The sequence below is a fragment of the Ailuropoda melanoleuca genome, chromosome 10 (genome assembly GCF_002007445.2).
Source record: "Ailuropoda melanoleuca isolate Jingjing chromosome 10, ASM200744v2, whole genome shotgun sequence".
NCBI classification, from domain to species: domain Eukaryota; kingdom Metazoa; phylum Chordata; class Mammalia; order Carnivora; family Ursidae; genus Ailuropoda; species Ailuropoda melanoleuca.
In genome coordinates this window covers 108,671,302-108,688,776 of record NC_048227.1, presented here as the reverse complement: position 1 = coordinate 108,688,776, position 17,475 = coordinate 108,671,302, and the positions used below count along the sequence as shown (strand labels likewise).

Sequence of the window (17,475 nt, the reverse complement as noted above, 5' to 3'; positions counted from 1 at the left end):
TTCTTAATTTCACGTCATTGATGTCCGGAAACACCGCAGCTGCTCTGTGGCAACCCTCACCAGCAGAAGGTCGCAGACTCCGCAATTCCACCTGCTCTGCGCCTCTGAACCTGCGGCGGGGGGAAGGGCCCCAGCGCCCGGGCTGGAAGTCTGCTGTGGGCTTCCTGCAGCCAAGAAGGTCAGCAGCGCGGCTCCCAGGCACCTGCCGCATCCGCCGCCGACCGGCCGCTTCCTCCCCCGTCTGTGCTCTTCTGAAGCTCAGGTGCAACAAAGGGGGATGTGCTTTCCAGGGCTTGGGCTGGAAGCGCCACCAAAATAAATTGATACTTAATTTAGGAAGCAGTATGAATCGTGCTAACTTCATCTATGATTTAGTGCAACTAATTTGGTTCAGTGAAACTTGGCAGGGTTATTTGAGGAGCGTCAAGAGTTTGAAGACGTGGTTCTGCCGTGAGGAGACATCTGCAGGGGTTGTAACTTAAAGATGAGGAACTCAGATGCGCTATCTTTCCAAACTTGCCTTCATAACAAACCACCACCACCTGGGAGACTTAGGACAACACAAGTGCATCCGCTCGCAGTCCTGGAGGCCAGTGTCCGGAATCCAGGTGCGGCTGGCCATGCGGGCAGAGGCTCCGTGGCTCTCTCCAGCTCCCGTGGCCACCGAGGCGGCCTGGCCGTGGCTGCGTCAGTGCACCTGTGGATGCCCCCTGCTTCATCTTCATGTGGCCTTCTCCTCCCACATGGACTGCCGTGGCATACAGGGCCCACCCGCGTCTTCAGGTGGCAGCAGTGGCTGGCCGTGTGAGACCGGAATGGACAGGCTCCCACCTGGCGCTCTCCGCCGTGCTCCCTCCCTTCCAGCGTGGAAGTCAGACCCTTGAGGTAGACAGATCTGGGTCAAATCACGCAAGCATCTGTGCCAAGATGTCAGAATTGGTCTGGGAGCAGGGGATGAACTCCAGCAGTACGAGGGTCTTTGGGGAGCAGGTGAAGGGGGTGTCATGATGGCTGCACAACCACGAGCGCACTGAACACCCACTTGTACGTTTCAACTGGGGGGAGTCATGTCCGTAAGTTCGACCTCAGTGAAGCGCAGGGACCTCACTAATTCATTACTCCCTAGATACTCGTGAGCACAGGGATTAAAGCTCGTGCAGCACAGGAGTCCACCGCAGTGGATGGAAGAGAAGGAAGAAGACCCGGGACAGACTGCAGCTCTGAGCCCGGGCAGGACTCGGTCCAGCTTCACCTGCTGGATGCGTGGGGGCACTACCTGGGCCAGTCTCAGGTGAAGGACAGCATTTTCGGTTTCCAGTTCAACTATCCGCTCTTCTTTGACCTACAACCAAGGACCAAAAAGGGAAATTATCACCATAACTGATCATCAGTAAGCACGCCACCCTCAGAAGGAAGCCAGCACCCGTGTCCATGAAGAGCTGCGGGAGGAGACCAGCTGGAGTGGGAGCTGCTTCTGATGCAGACAGGCGCCCCCGTGCCCCACGTCTACGACCCCTACTCCAAGGGTGGCCCCCAACTGCAGCGTCTGGGGGCTTGCTGGACATGCAGAGTCCTGCATTATGGTATATAAGTTATGCCCCAATCAAGCTGCTCAAAAAGCCCCAAATCTGCCAGAGTCTGCATTTTAGTGAGAGCTCCAGGTGACCTATATGCAAATTAAAATCTGGAACACCAGATCAGCACTTCTTTCCCTGCATAACTCACATTCAAATGCTGTCTGTTAGAAATCCATCATGTGCCAGGCACTTGTCTGGGGGTTGTGGACACAGACGTGAACCAATCAGGTGCGGGTTCCCATCCTCGTGGGGAGACGTGGAAAAGCCAGTGTATGGGGTAAGTGAGCTGGGGGAACAACGGGGGCACCACAGTTAAAACAGTGATGTGGTTTCAGAGACAGGGCCGCTGAGCGAGGGGGAGGAGCGCTGGCAGGGCCAGCGAGGAAACCAGAGCAAAGGGAAAAGCACGTGCAAAGGCCCTGAGGCAGGAATGAGTTTGCTGAGTTGAGGAGCCCAGAGAAGGTGAGAGTCTGAGGAGGAGGCTGAGGGCTGGGAGGAGGGACGACAGGGAAGAAGGCAGTGTTGTCTGCAGGGTTTTAAGCAGAGGAGTTTAAATATGAGCTATTTACAGTAAATGCTGAGCAAGTCAGCCACTGGGGGCCTTGGTGGACAGGAAAGCACGGGTTTCTGGGAAGGTGGCTCAGGGGCCATCCTTTCTACAGGGAATCCCTCCCAAGCCCACTAATGATGCACAGTTCTTGGAGAACTGTGATCATTTCGGGACAATCTCTTTGTGACTGGTAATAAAACCAGAAAACTGGCTGTCATGTGGACTTTGTTACCATGTTCAGTCCATTTTACCTCTTTAAAAAAAAAAAAAAAACCTTGACTATTTCCGCAGAAGCCCACTTTTGGCATCCACCAAGACGCCACCCCTGACTGCAGCGTTATGGGGCTGTAGTTCACGTCCATGCAACTCAGCCCCCGCGTACACAGTCGGTGGCTTCGGTGTACTCACAGCTGTGCCACCGTCACCAAAATCAGTCCGAGAATATTTTCGTTACCCCAAAAGGAAGCCCCTTAGCCATCACCCCTGACCACCCCCAACCCAGCCCTAGGAGACCACTAACATGCTGTCTCTAAAGATTCGCCACTTCTGGACAGTTTGCATCAGTGGAATCATAGGACACGTAGCCCCCTGCAAGCGGCTTCCTTCACTGGGCACCTCGTTCTCAGGGCTGAACCGTGCCGTGGCATCCTACCCAATTATATTCGACTGTACGACTGCACCACATGTACACATCCATCAGCTGAAGGACACTCGGGCGGTTTCCAGTTTTTAGTTATTCTGGGAAGTATGGCTGGGACATTCCTGAACGAGTTTTTGTGGGACACACGTTTCCCTTTCGCCCGCATGTGTTCCTAGGATGGGAGCCACGTGTGCTACCTCTGGTTAGCGTCTGAGGAACCGCACACTCCCACCTGCAGTGCGTGACAATTCCAAGCTGTCTGCACCCTTGCCAAAACTTACCCTCCGTCTCTCTAAGCACGGCCGTCGTCGAGTGGGTAGCAAGTGGTGTGTCACTGCGATTTGATCTGCATTGCCCTGATGGCTAACGCTGACCATCATTTCCAATGTGCAAGTCTGCAATCTGAGCTTAAATTTCTTCCAAAGCATTTAATGATCTTTGATGATATTGTAAGTGGAATTGTTGTTTTTAATTTCATTTTTGTTTTTTTCATTGTTATGAAGTAGAAATACAATAGATTTTTGGACCTGTATCTTGTATTCTTCAACCTTGCTGAAATCACTTACTAGGGCTAATCGTGTTTTTTGGTGGACTCCTTGGGATTTTCCATATATGAGATCATGTCATTTGCAAACGAAAATCGTCTCCTTTCCTTCTTTCTGATAGGTCCCTTTTCCTTCCGTCTTCTTGCCTACAACGCAGACAAGCATGTCCGGGAAGGTAGTGAATGGACGTGGTGAGAGCGGATCTGTTCATCCTTTCACCGTACGTGTGTCAGCTGGGGGGTTTCATGGAAGTCCCTTTATCAGAGGAGTCGCCATCTGTTCCTAGTTGGTCGAGTGTTTTCATCATGAAGGGGAGTTACTTTTGTCAAAAGCATTTTTCTGGATCTATCAAAATGATCATGGGATTTGTCCTTTCTTCTATTGATGCAGTCTATCACATTAACTGACTTTGGAATGCTAGACCATTGGGGGTCTAGCTTCCACTTGGGCATGGATATAATCCTTTTTATATACCACTGGATTCAGTTTGCCAGTATTTTTTGAAGATTTTTACATCTATATTCGTAAGAGATATTGCTCTGGAGTTTTCTTGTGAGGTTTTCATGTGGTTTTGGCATCAGGGCAATACTGGTCTCACGGAATGGGAAATGTTCCCTCCTTTCTATTTTTCTGAAGAGTTTGTGAAGGATGGGTATTAATTCCTTTCTAAATGTTTGGTAGAATTCACCAGGGCAGCTGTCTGGGCTTGGGCTCTCCTTTGTGAGATTTCTGACTCCTCATGTAACCTCAGTGAATTACAGTTGTGCTCACATCTCCTACCTCTTCCCGAGTCGGTTTTGGTGATGTCTCTGCAGGAATCTGAGCATCTCATCCAGGTTGACTTGTCAGCGGCGCTGTTCACAGCATGTCCGAGGCTCCCTTTTTATTTCTGTGAAGCTGGAAGTAATGCTCTCTCTTCTCGATTTAATTAATTTTATTGAGTCAAACTAAGGGTCTGCCAGTTTAGTTCATCTTTTCACAGAGCCCTTTTCTGCTTCATTTTCTGTAGAGTTTTTCCAGGCTCTGTTGCACTTGTTTCTGCTCTAGTCTCTGCCGTGCTCTTGTTCTGCTGCCTTTCAGTCTGGCTTCGCTGCTTCCTCCAGTGTCTCGAGGTGGAAGTTCAGGCTGTTGCTGTGGGAGCTGCCTTCTTGTTTAGAGTAGGTGTTATGTCTACGAGTGCTCCTTCCGGGGCTGCTCTAGCTGCATCCCATGGACTTGGCTATGTGGCATCTTCACTTTCACTCCTGTCAAAATAGTCCCTGATCTCCTTTGTGATTTCTTCTTTCATCCACTGGGTATTTAAGACTGTCTTGTTTAATTTTCACCTACTTGTGAATTTCCCAAATTCATTTTTGTTATTTATTTCTAACTCCCCTCTATTGTTACTGGAGAATATACTTGATATGCTCTTTACCCTTTTCCATGTGTTCAGGCTTCTCTGTGGCTGGCAGGTTGTCTAACCCGGAGAGCCTGCCATGCACACGTGAGAAGACTGCATCCTCCTGCTGTGTGGGCAGGCTGGTCTGTGCATATCCACCTGGTCAGGTTGGTTCATTAGTGCCGTTCAAGTTGTCCATCTCTCTGCTGGTCCTCTGTCCAGTCTGTCTGTCCATTACTGAGAAGGGAGGGTGGATGTCTGCAGCTATTATTTTTGAGTTGTCTTTTTCTCTCTTGGATGCTGCCAATTTTGGCCCATGTTGTTAGGTGCACAGATAATTTTCCTATCTTCCTGATGGAATGATACTTTTATCATGAGCAAACGTCCCTCTTTATCTGTAGTTAACATTGTTTTCATCTGAAAGTCTATTTTGTCTGATATTAGTACAGTCACTCAGTCTGCTTGTAGCTGATAGTGGCACAATGTGTCTTTCCCCACCCTTTTGCTTACAACCTATTTGTATCTCTCAATCTAAAACATGACCCCTGGAGACAGACAGTGTGTAGTTAGATGTGACTTCTTACCCAGTCTGACAGTACCTGCCTTTTGATTGTCCATTCACATTGTCCATTCACATTGAATGTCACTGACGTGGCTTTATGCCCAACATTTCACTTTTGTATTCTATGTGCCTCGTGTCCTGTTGGTTCCTCATTTACTACCTTCTTTTGCATTAAGTATTTTCTGGGGTGAAATCTTAATTTCTTTGATGACCTCTTCTACTAGTTTCTGAATACTTTTCTCAGTGGTTGCTCGAGGGCTCATCTGTACTTTGAACCTGGAATAGTCTACTTCACGTTTACAGTCAGAGTCCAGTGAGATGCAGAAATGCTCCTGTTGTAGCTGTATTCTCCTTTTCCATCTGTTGTGTTAGTACCGTTACACACCACGTCGATGTATGTTACAGATGCAACAGTCCAGTGTGATCACTGCTACTCTACAAAGTCTCACGTTCATTCAAGAAGCTGAGGGAGAAGGGACAGCACGTATATGTTTATTGTTTGCTCTGCTGGTCTTCGCCATTCTGACCTCTTTCACTTGGTCCTGTGCATTCAAGCTACCATCTGGTGTCACTGCCTTACTCCAACAAAACTTTGCCTCCATCCACCTCCTTTGTGCCACTTTTGTCAAATATATTACAATCTATATGTTATAGTTACAACCACACAATTATACATATATTTACACAATTGCTTTGTAAGTCAGTGAAGGAAACAAAGAAGAAAAAGACATCTTTCCTCTTTGTTTTATAATTACATGACTGTCTTTACTGACATTCTTTGTGGATGTGTGTTTCCGTGGGGGGCACCTGCTTCCAGCCTGAGGGACTTCCTTAAGCCGCTCTTATAAGGCAGCCCTGCTAGCAGCAAATTTTCTCTGATTTTGTTTATTTGGGAATGCTTTTATTTTGCCTTCATTTTTATAAGACAGTTTTGCTGGATGTAAGATTTTTGGTTGACAGCATTTTCGTCTTTTGGCACTTTGAACATGTCACCCACTGCCCCGACCACCACTGACGCTGATGAGGGTCTGTTGACAGTCATCGTGCACGGACATGGCAAGTCGTTCTTCTCTCCCTGCTTTTCTCTTTATTTTTCAAAGATGCAGGTGGATGTGGATCTCTTTGTATTTATCCTAATTGGAGTTCATTAAACTTCTTTTATGTGTACCGAATTTCAACAAATTTGGCATATTTGAGCAATTATTTCTTTGAATATTTTTCCTGCTTTCTTACTCTTTTCTCCTGGTGTTCCCATGATGTAAATGCTGGTGTGCTTACAGGTTTCACACCTTTTCCAGAGGTTCTATTCATTTTTCTTCTATTTTTCTCTCTGTTTTTAGGATTGCGTAATTTCTACCAATCTAATAGTTTGCTGATTCCTTTTTTGTCTATTCAAATCTATTCGAGTCCTCTAGAGAATGTCCTCATTTCAATTACTTTCAACTCTAGGATTATAATTAAAAAAAATTTCTATATTGATATTTTCTATCTGATGAGAAATTATCATATTTTCCTTCACTTCAATAATGCAGTTTCCTTTAGTTCTTTGAACATATTGCATTCTCATGGGCAGTTCTTCTTGTCTGTTTCCCCGCTGTGGATGAGTCTCATTTTCCTGTTTCTTTCATGTCTTGTAATTTTTTGTTGAAAACTGGACATTTTAGGAAATATATTGTAGACACTTTAGTGATGTCTTCCCCCACACACAGTTTTGTTGTTGCCACATTCATGGTTTACATTTATTTTGACTATTTATTCCTTTATTCAAGGGTATACTCCAAGAGAGCAGGGAACAGAACAATTAGCTGTGTGGTTGCTTAACCACTGTATTCCCAAATTTAGCACAGAAAACAGTAAACATCCAATAAGTAACAGGAGGGCCCTAGGCGGATGACACAGGTGCCTCAGGTGAGGGGCAGTGAGGCCTCAGGTGTGGGTGGGGGTGGGGTGAGGTCGAGGGGGACTATAGACAAGGACCTCACACCCTACGAGCTGAACGTGGAAGATGACGGGGGCCTCTGCCCCTCGGGTCTTCGGGTGCCATCACCCCAACAACCCTCCCACACTGGCCACGCCCCCAAGGCTCACAGGTGGGCGGCGGCGGTCAGCTAGGCCAGTAGGGCTGCAGGTGTGGCTGCAGCTGCGCTCACGTGCACCTGCTCACCTGTACCTGGCGCTGCAGTTGCTTGGCCCGCTGCTCCGAGAAGCGTCTCCAGCGCCCGCCCTGCGCGGCCATCGCCAGGCCCAGCTCTCAGCCAACAGAATCCGCGTGGGCGGGCGTTTGCGCCCCCGTGGTTTCCACGGCGACGGGGTCAGGGGATGGACCCGGGAGGAGGGAGGCTTGGGGAGGGGAAGGTGGGGTGGGGGAGGGGAAGGGCTCCATTTGAAGACCATTTACTAAATATTGTGGGTGTCGGAATCCCATATAAATGACAAGCCTCTTTGGGTGGTACAAAGTACTAACTCCTGTCCTGTCCTTTTCACGTCTGCCAAGTGACCATGGCTTCCTTCCCCATAGAACGTTGATCTGTGGAGAGAGGGTCATCTGCGGAGTCCACAAACAAACAAGGTCTGGCACGCAGGAACTCAGTTCACCATCTGCTGACTCACTGAACGGATCCGCAGGAACAGGCAGGGCAACGACGCCGCGTCCTGCTCCCACCGCGCGGCCCGCAGAAGACACTGCCTGAAACAGAACACACACAGGCCGCAGAGTTGGGGTTGGCTGGGCGGACGCCCAGGCGCGAGGCCTCCTTCTGCACTGCTGCGGGCTGGCAAGGCCGGGGGCGGGGGGCACCTGCTGGCCCTGCCCGGGGAGCTCCGGCACACGCGATGCGCACACACGATGCGCCGTGTGACGAGTGCGCGCTGTGCACACACAACACAGCGCTCCCACTCTGGGGCCTGGGCACTGGAGACAGGCAGGCCGTACTGGCTGGAGTGGCAGGGTGCTGTGGCCCGCTCTCCCGCCGTGCCCCTCCCACCACTGCACCTGCCCGAGGCGCTTCGCTTCTCAAGACAGACGCTGGTGCCACTTGCGCTCACCTTCATCTGAACCGGCGCCTTCGACAGGGTGGGTTGGGGCTGCGGGCGGCAGCCTAGCCCCCGAGGCTGATCCCAACTATGTGCGGCGTGGAAAATAGACGCTGGGTTTTAAAGGCTTCCCAAGAGAAAGAATGCAGAGTACCTCACGCGCAGCTTTTTGCGCTGACTCCGTATTGACCGGAGAGTTTTCGGACATCTGGGCTAAGAAGAATATGCTGGAATTTACTTGTTTGCCTTTTCTCTTCCCACGCAGCTACTACAGAACAGAACGTCCTAAGTGATTAGGGAGAATGTGGAAAGCAGCGCCAAGGGATGAAGCAGTGGCTGGTTAGTGGCTGACCTAGGTGCTGCCTCTTGATCCTTGAGGCCCTTGTGCCTCCCACCCCTTCCCGTGCTGTCTCCCCAGGCGACCAAGCCCCCTGCAGGCAGCTGCGTGAAGGCTGTGAAGTTCCTTGAGTGGAAGGCCCTCCTCCCTGGCGCCCTGGGCTCCTGCCGCCCGTGCCGAGGGCTCCTGCCCTGGCCCTGGGCTCCTGACGTCTGCAGGCGGCAGCCTCTCTGCCCAGGGATCTCCTCTGCCTGCGACAGCCCTTCCTCTCAGCAGGGAAGCCATTTCCACAAAGGGCCGACGTCCAGGAGTCAGATGGAGTCCTCCTGGGAAGCCCTGAGTGTCCTGTGCACCTGCTGTGTAGGGTGACGAACTGTGCTTACATCAACAGTGGAATTCTGCCTTCCCGCACCTGCTGTGGGACACTTGGAACCAGCGTCCCCGGACACTGACACGGCGCAGGCACTCATGAGTTCTACCTGTGAAATAAACTGTGAGAGGAATGGACTTTCATGTCCCGCTTTGGATCTGCGTGAGCATCTTCTGGGGCGCCATGACTTTGAATAAACTGGATGAACAGTCGGGCACTGAAACCTGTCACTCGGCATCTCCTTTGCCGTGAGAGTCCCTGCTGCAGGTGACACGGACACAGAGACCATGCTGTGGCTGTTTCCCTGAAGGTATGACTGAAGCCTTCAACATCAGCTTCCCACGCGGGGTGCAGGTGTGGCGCAGGCGGGAAAGCGGCGGTCTCTTGATTTCCGCTGGGGTTCTGATCTCCTGTCAGGCCCCGCGCTGGGGGTGGAGCTAAGATTCTCTCTCTGTCCCCCTGCCCCCAAAAGAAATCAGTTTCCCAGGCAACAAAGCAGCAGAAATCATTTTCCAACAGCACATGCTAGAAAACTCTGCAGTGCCTGTTTTTATGACGTACACGACAGAAAGCCTCGGTAGCTTAAACTCATTACTTCCATGAGGAGCAACAGAACTGTGGTCCTTGAGACAACCTGAGTCAGTCTCTAAGTTTCTGTCCTCCCAAAGTTTAAAGCATCTTTTTAGGCATTAAAATACACTACCAGAGAATGTTCTCATTCCAGTATGTAAGCAGCTGGTCCTACCCAAACACCTCCCTGAGCTTCTGCAGCCCTAAGACATTCCCTCCTGCAGGAAAGCTGTTCTTGAAATCCTTCACCCAGCACAGCTGCTCCAGGGCCACAAAGGAAGGTGGACTAGGCTCAGGGAGCACAGAAGGCAGCACCCAGGAGAGGCAGGGCCGAGGCCCCTCCTGGTGTAGCCAGAGCGCCTGGCCCCGATGCACTGCCCGGCTCCCTTCTTGCGCCACCTGGGCACTGTCGGGACTCCACCGCCTCCCACGAGGCGCCTCGGGCAGATCCTCACCACTGAAGCATCGCCAAGATATCTGGCCCACACAATTTACTATGTGCAGGGTGTGCTTAAGAATCCAAGAGGCAATGAAGGGACCATGTAAGTCTGTGTAACCACCGGGTCTGCTGACATGCCCAGCAGGTCATGGAAGCAGGGGTGGGGAGCTGAGCACAGGAGACCACGGCCAGAGTGGCCCGCGGCCTCTGTCAAACAGTCTGCATGATCAGGACAAACCAGAAAGAGCGCCTGACACAGATGCGACCCTCAGGGGACCTTTCGTGAATGACCACACAGATAGAAGGGGACGGGAGGCAAAGGTGCAGCTCACAGATGTAATTTTGTCCGCATGACTACAATAGGAAACACACTTAAATACATACAAAGTTTATTAAAAATAGATTGCAAATGAAGTACAGTAGAGATGGGAAAATACAGCAGTTGTGAGGTCCCCACAGTGACGCAGTTACGAAAAGCACGTGTTCACATTTGACCCCATCACCCAAGGGTGGCCCAGCCCACCTACTTACAGGCCTGACAACCACACATACAAATACCCCTGTACGTCAATATTTACATGTATTTGCATGTACTTACATGTATTTGCTGTTTTTTTCTATATATTAACAGAATAGTAATTCATCTCATCTTTTTCATGAAAGAAAGTGTGGATTTAGTCCCTGTAAGGCGGCCAGTGTTCTCGAGCTATCTGGGAGGGGCCTGCTTTTCCTGGAACCTCCAGAGCAAACACCCACATCCTTCATAAACACTTAGAAACATGTGACTCTCTCAAACAAGGGGAATGGTGAGAGCACACTTCCAAATAAGAACCCTGATAGACGTAAAAATATTTACACTCGCGTTTCAATGATTTATCATACAGCTCTCATTAAAGTGATTTCTAAGGCTAAAAAGCCTCTCCCTCTTCTATTGAAAGTGTGCATATTTTTCTAACATATATATTTATAAGAGAACAATCTGGTACAGAAGAATCATCGAGATCCCACAGCAGGGCTCTGTCAAATAAAAAGTTTGTTCATAATCACGAAGTAATTTAGCACTTTCACAGCACACAGTATAAAACGAAGTGAGATCCGTCTCCCCGTATCAGCCACACGTTCACAGCTGAAGAAACAACAGTGATCAACAATAACTCAAAAATGAAAATTAAATAACTCTATTCAATGTAAAAAGAAATGGCTTGAACTGCCGTACGAGTCTGTCTTATATTTTAAGTCACAGACACCACAGGTCACTGAGCCTTCCCTCCTAGACAGCACACGGCTGTAACTCGTCCCTCCTCCAATGCAGAATCTGACATGAGCTGCGCCCAAGCATCAGTACCGCCCTCCTCCCCCCCAGACACTTCTGTTTCTCCCCACATCAGCATGGCCCAGCTAAGCATACCCTCTTTTGTAGATTCCCTTGAATAGTCGAAATATTTAGTGAACTCCCTTACTTTTAATTGCCATCTTCAAAATCACCAATGATTTATTAGTCTAACAATAATCTGGCATTTATAAAAATAAAATATCCTAAGCTCAAATTCTCAAAATTTTCTTCTTGGAGAATTTTTTTTTAAAAATCACCTATTTAGAATATACCAGGAGGGCTGTCCCTGGATGGAAAGGAGGAGAGGAGGCAGGGTCCCAATGGGCACCACCTCCCTTTCGGGCTGCAAGGGTCTGAGCTGCCTCGGACCGCCAGGGACGACAGAGCCCGCATGCGGGGCGCCCTCGGGTGTTCTCTCTCCTGGAAGGGGACGCCTCACCCTCAGGGGACGCGGTCTGCAGCTGCTACTCAGTAGTGCAAACAAGGTCTGGGCAGTTCGAGCCATTCCCCGCGCGGTCGCTACGGTGCCATCTGCGACACAGAACGCACACGGCCTCTCTGCAACACCCGGGGAGAGGGGAAGATGTGTCCCTGCTGTGCTCTCCTGCCCTGCATTCTCCCCTCCCCCACTCAGACTCTAAAAAAAGAAACAAAAAACTTATCTTTGTGTGTCAGATAATCAAGAAGTTAGACAGTGTTTACATTGTATAAATGATCATCTCTTGCTGAAAGAAAAGAGCTTCTTGGAGCGGGACCATCCCTGGATCCCCGCCGTCTCAGAAACGGCGCTTGTGACTCGGACATGCCGCGTGTGGCCTCTTCCCCGAGCCCGTCCTCCAGAGCCGCGCCAACAGGACCCTGGGGTGCGCACGGCACCTCGTCCTCGTCTCATTTTGTGTTCAGTTCGTTTTCCAGTTCTGTTAATTTACGAGAGGCTTTTACTTTGTTGGACACATCTTGACCTTGTGAAAACAGGCGCTGGCGCTCTCTGAACGTCAAGTTCTCAGGGGCTCCCGGACTCCCAGGTAAATCTGCATCGTGGCTGCAGCAGAGGAAACGCAAGATGTCACTGGTCACCGTGGAAATAACCTGTCTCAGTTATTTCCATTCACAGTGAGGTGACTTTACATAATGGGCAATTAAGTACAATTTTCCATGAAGGAGACTCGCTCCTAGTTAGGTTTGCCATAATTCTACCCATAAATACAATCACTGGGGCTGTTGTTAGACACATAAGAAAAAGGGCAGAACGTTCTCCTGACTAAACTATTAACTTTCTGCAGCCACGTCTAAGTCTCAAAACTCCGGTCACTTCAATTTTAGCAGGCTAGGGATTCTTAATAGGTGAGTTTAACTAAAGAGGTACAGCTTAAAAACATGTAATTTTAATGAGCCCACACGTACCCGAGAGGCATCTATCAGTATACCTACCTTAACAAGTTAGTGTAAAATACTAAAGATTTTCTCGTGAGCTCAACGTCAGTGTTCTCAGAACTATCTGGACTACAATCTAGGTGAGGGTGCTCAGTGCAGACACGAGGCCCATTTACTGTTCGTGCATCATCAGGGTTGGCCTTAGGCCGTCTAGCAGGATGTCTGGATGCTGCTCTAGAATCTTCCATCCTTGCCGGCGGAAGCAGACATCAGCACGCCCAGCTCCTTCTGGAGTTCTGACCAGTAAGCCTGACACCTACATCACTGTCTGAAATGCAACTCTATTAGCAACGCAAAATAAAAGAGCCTCTAGGCTCACACACTTGTGTACAATGAGAAACGTCTGAGATGATAATGAAGTCTCTAAAATTTCACTCCAGCCTCCTTACAGAACCAGCACAGCCGTAAATACCTTTTAGACAGTCTCTCTCTCGGATCCCGATAAGCATCATGGGCACCAACAGCTGTCCCAGCCGATCCCATGTAAGAGTTTGGTCCTTTTCCATAAAAGAAAAAGTCAAAGTTAAAGTGCCTGCACAATGTCTAAAACTTGAGTCATGATCAAGATGCAGTGCCCATGGAGGAGTACTGAAAATCTACGAGGAGACCCGTGGATCTGAAGCTCATGTCTCTCAGTGGCCTGAGTAACCCAATCAGCAGGCCGCGCTCCGAGCCAGCTGTGCCGTCAGGACAGGGGCGGGTGCAGCCCAGGCCTTAGGGAGGGGCAGCCAAAGGTTCAAGTCAGTTAAGACGCATAATTACCATGAATTCACAAGAAAAATCCACAGAAGACTGACTTAAATGGGGAGACTGTCAGACACTCCTGACATGGAAGGCTGGTTTCCTTACAAAATAACTGAGAGCAAATGTAACGCAGACAGTAAGCAGTGATCACATGCCTTAAGTTTCTCTTTTCAGGACAGCTACTCAATTTTTCTGCTATGTAAATGGCTATAATTACTAAAACAAAACTTTTTAAACAAATGGAGTTACAGAAAAACCCCTACTGTTTGATATAAATGCTGTAAATACAAACTCACTCAAAACCAGACCCAACGCACGTAGAGGAGTGCATGACCTGGGGGCTACCCGGCCTGAGTCCCGGCTTGGCTCCTGGGGTGACTGACAGCACCCAGCCTGGGAACAGCACCGCCCTCTCTATCCATTCCAAAGGGGTGTTAAACATCAAAAGAGATGACGCAGGTAAAAAATTTAAAATGCATCCAAATATAACATAATATTACCACTAATGATATATTATTAAAGTCATAGTGCATTACGTCAGTACTAATGTATTCTGTTAATTATAATATCAGCAAGAAAAAAAATTTCACGCTTGAAGAACCTTTTGCTTATGATGATACAAGCTGGCGTGATAAATGCTCAAAATAGTCAGCGAACGCTGACTGGGTGTTGGGTTAGACAGGCCACAAAATTACTACAATATTTCAACAGTAAATTTTCCTTTTTAGACAGCAGTACGAAAATGAATTCTTGCTTCTTTCCCGCAGGCAGGGACGTGCTGTGCAATCTAGCTGGTGGGCTGAGACGGAGCGCAAGGCTGGCTGGGGCTCCTCGGGGCACTGCATCTTTCCCATTCCTTAGTGAGGGTCCCTGTGATTGCCACGTGGGAAGTCATCCTCCACAAAGACTCAAAAGATGGAACAGACCCATATCTCCAATGTGGTACACTCAGAGTGGCCTCCACATCAATTATCGGCAGAGTGGATTTTTTTTCAATTTTAATTCTAAATTTTCATTGTTTTAGAAAATGCTGTATCTTTTGAGCTTTGTTATAAGAATGATACTTGCTTCTTCCACTGGTAAAAATCAATTCCTCAAAATTTTCAAAGCTAATTCAGAATATTAAACACTTTCAGTGGACTACATATGAATTAATACTGCACATTTCAAGTAATTTTCAAAGAGCTCCAGTTAAAGAAATTTTTTAAAAATATGCTGCTGTGCTAGAATGAGACACTGTTTATTCCAATTTCTACCCCGATCCCCCTCCTCAGGCACCCCAGTGGAAGAAACCAGTCCACCTGCAGAAACATGTGGAGTGCTCACAACAGAAAAACAAGCTGAACCGAGGGGTGAGGCCATGTGAGTGGGATGGCGAGGAGAAGGTCAGCAACGCTCTGCATTTGGTGCAGACAGCTTTGTACTTCACGAAGGAAGTCTTCAAAGAGGCACGAGCCATCAAACGCAGGATATAACCTGCTCCTACGTGGTCTTTTTGGTGTGAAATAAAATAAGGGGTTAGTAGTATGAGTGAAAGCTGAGGTGGTGAGAAATGAAAACCTAGCCCAACATCGCGTTAGCAAACCTCATCTGTGTCATGGCACACAACATCTCAAGTTTTCAGCTTGTAACGTGATGCAAGGAGACTAAAGGCATCTTGCTTCAAAAATTACTACTATCCCAGAAAAGCCTCTCTAGATATGGACAACAAAAATTTTATAAAAAGATTTAATTTTAGCTTCTGACTCAGTCTCAATATTATATGCTGAGCCTTCGGGGTGGGTCGAAGCTCTGACGCCGGTGGGAAGAGACCCTGACAGAACACATTTCTTCCGGAAGAGCCAAGGTCACGCATGTTTTCGATCATTCAACTTCTTTTAGAATTGTGAGTCCCGGGCATTGCGCCAGGAGCATTCTAGAAGACCCTTGTGCTCACGAAGACCACTAAATCTGACAGTGTTTATTGCCAGCATTCTAATTTTAAGAAAGTAAGAGGAACTTGGAATTTGGATATTTTAAACATCCCTTCCAGTGCATCTTCGACACTGGTCAGGGTGGATGCACCTGTGGGCAGGACCACCGTCATGCTGGTCAGAGATCACATTAACTCAAGGCAACTGCGTGCCTGTCGAGGTCTGGGTACTAGGACTGCGACGTGCGGGGAATGTCAAGTAATGGGAAGGAACGAAACCAGTGAGAGGGAAAAGGAGTAATTTCACAATGACTGGGTTCTATGTCCCTGGCGTGAGGCAGCTCGCATTAAAGCAGGACCATCAACTCAGCACAGCACCAACCACTCCACCCAAACTACCACGGAAAGTATGGGTCATCTGGTAAACCACTGCCACGTACGCCAGAACGGCAAGTTGTACTTATGTTAAAGAACAAAACTTAGCATGTGACCCTAACAATGGTAGGAAGAATATCTTACTCTTATCTTTAGACACCAAGATGTGTGAAAAATGCACTTGTTCAACCAAATATAAGAGTTATTTGAAGAGGCAGAGAATGGAGGACAAGACCAACAGTGCTTCAAGTGGCTGGGGAGTAACGGAGGGCCAGCCGCTGCCAGTGGGCCCAAGGGTCAGAACCCTATGGGTGGAAAGCAATTGGGGAGCTGGGGTAGTTGCCAAAAGGACTCTTAGCACAGAAAGGACAATTGGAGGTAGCGGGAGATCACGCTGAGACTAGTGATCAGGCAAAATCAATTCCCAAGAGAGTGCTGATTGAGGGGGCCCACACAGCAGCGGGGTGCAGAGTCCCGATTCCAATCAGGAAGATAAAGAGGGCTTGATTTGCGATCCCACGCTTTACCTCTACCTTTCGAGTGGCTGGGCTGGCAGAAGCCTGGTTTTTTTGGAGGGGGCGGGGGCTGGCCTGCTTTGTGAGCAGTACTGTCGGCACGGGCCGAGGGTGGCTGGAATGAGTTGGAGAGAAAGATGCCATCGGAGGCCGGGCGCAGCGGGCAGGGGGGCTGCTGTGGCTTAAGGGCGGCGGGAAGAAGAAGGTGCCCGAGGGACTTCCTCGTGCAAGAGTGCTTATCCTGACCTGCCAGGCCGCAGTGCTCCTCCGCCGCCTCCTCGTGGTACGCAACGAGCCTGGCGGTGTACACGGAGTCTGGGGAGAGGGCCTGCGCCTGGAGGGAGGAGGCGGTCCGCTGAGGCGGGGGAGGAGGAGCGGCAGCCGGAGGGGACAGGGACGGGAGCTCGTAGCCCCGCGGAAGCGGAGGTCTGCACAGACCCGGCTCCTCCGGCTCCAGCAACCTGCGCTCGGCCTCCGCGTGCTGTCTGCGCCTCTCGGCTTCCAGGCGGCTGTAATAACCTTCTTCTTGTCGCCTCTGCAGGCGGAACAGACAAAAGTGCAAAGGTCAGAGTCAGGAGGGGGCCTTCGGGGGGCATGAAAGGGCACATTTACCCTCTGTCCCCCGGCTCCACACACTCATCATGAATCCAGGGGGACGCCAAAGTTTCAACGTCTAGGACAGACATGGGCAGATCCACCTGGAAACAGTCCGGAGGCTCCCAGACACATTCACCCTACGGTGGGATTATCTGCCTAAAAACTGCTCCACAGCACGGAACGAGTGGACTCTAGGGACTTCCAGGCTCCAGCTTCTGGTTACTACACCACTGTCCCTGTCCAATGACTCCTCCAGACCCTTCAACCTCTGCTGCGTCTGTCTCTCTCTCTCCTGTGCTTGTAGGGTATGAACTTACCTGTGACCGCTCAGTTTACAGACAAAATGAAACCCCACATACGCTCAGACTGGCTTTCTACAGGGTACCTGCAAGAACGGCAAGCTCACACGTGTGCTTCTGTCATCGAACCCCGGGAGTTCAGACAGCAGCCCTTCCTCAACCAGAAGGACAATTAAGTCACCTGGTTTATTTCCAGTTATCCAGAGGGAAGTTAACAGAAACCATAAACTGTAAAGAAACATGACTCATTTTCCCAAGGCAACAA

At 49.4% G+C, this 17,475-nt stretch overlaps 2 protein-coding genes across 19 annotated transcripts in view; both read right to left on the bottom strand.

The window, feature by feature from the left end:
• The window catches only part of KIF25 (kinesin family member 25), a 52,710-nt gene extending 42,486 nt beyond the window's left edge, over positions 1–10,224 (bottom strand). For all 3 annotated transcript variants that reach the window (XM_034669471.1, XM_034669469.1, XM_034669470.1), the window contains exons 1-2: positions 7,417–10,224; positions 1,277–1,342 (exon numbers count right to left, since the gene is read on the bottom strand). In XM_034669471.1, the coding sequence (XP_034525362.1) occupies positions 1,277–1,342; positions 7,417–7,488 (138 nt within the window). In that variant the 5' untranslated portion in view covers positions 7,489–10,224. The remainder of the gene's footprint in view (positions 1–1,276; positions 1,343–7,416) is intronic.
• A 149-nt stretch (positions 10,225–10,373) lies between these two features.
• Positions 10,374–17,475, bottom strand: part of AFDN (afadin, adherens junction formation factor) — a 98,070-nt gene continuing 90,968 nt past the window's right edge. For 15 of the 16 annotated variants that reach the window (XM_019799120.2, XM_034669459.1, XM_034669463.1 and 12 more), the window contains 3 exons: positions 16,561–16,849; positions 13,181–13,265; positions 10,374–12,376 (listed from right to left, as the gene is read on the bottom strand). In XM_019799120.2, the coding sequence (XP_019654679.2) occupies positions 12,223–12,376; positions 13,181–13,265; positions 16,561–16,849 (528 nt within the window). In that variant the 3' untranslated portion in view covers positions 10,374–12,222. The remainder of the gene's footprint in view (positions 12,377–13,180; positions 13,266–16,560; positions 16,850–17,475) is intronic. The other variant, XM_034669468.1, reaches the window with a different exon arrangement.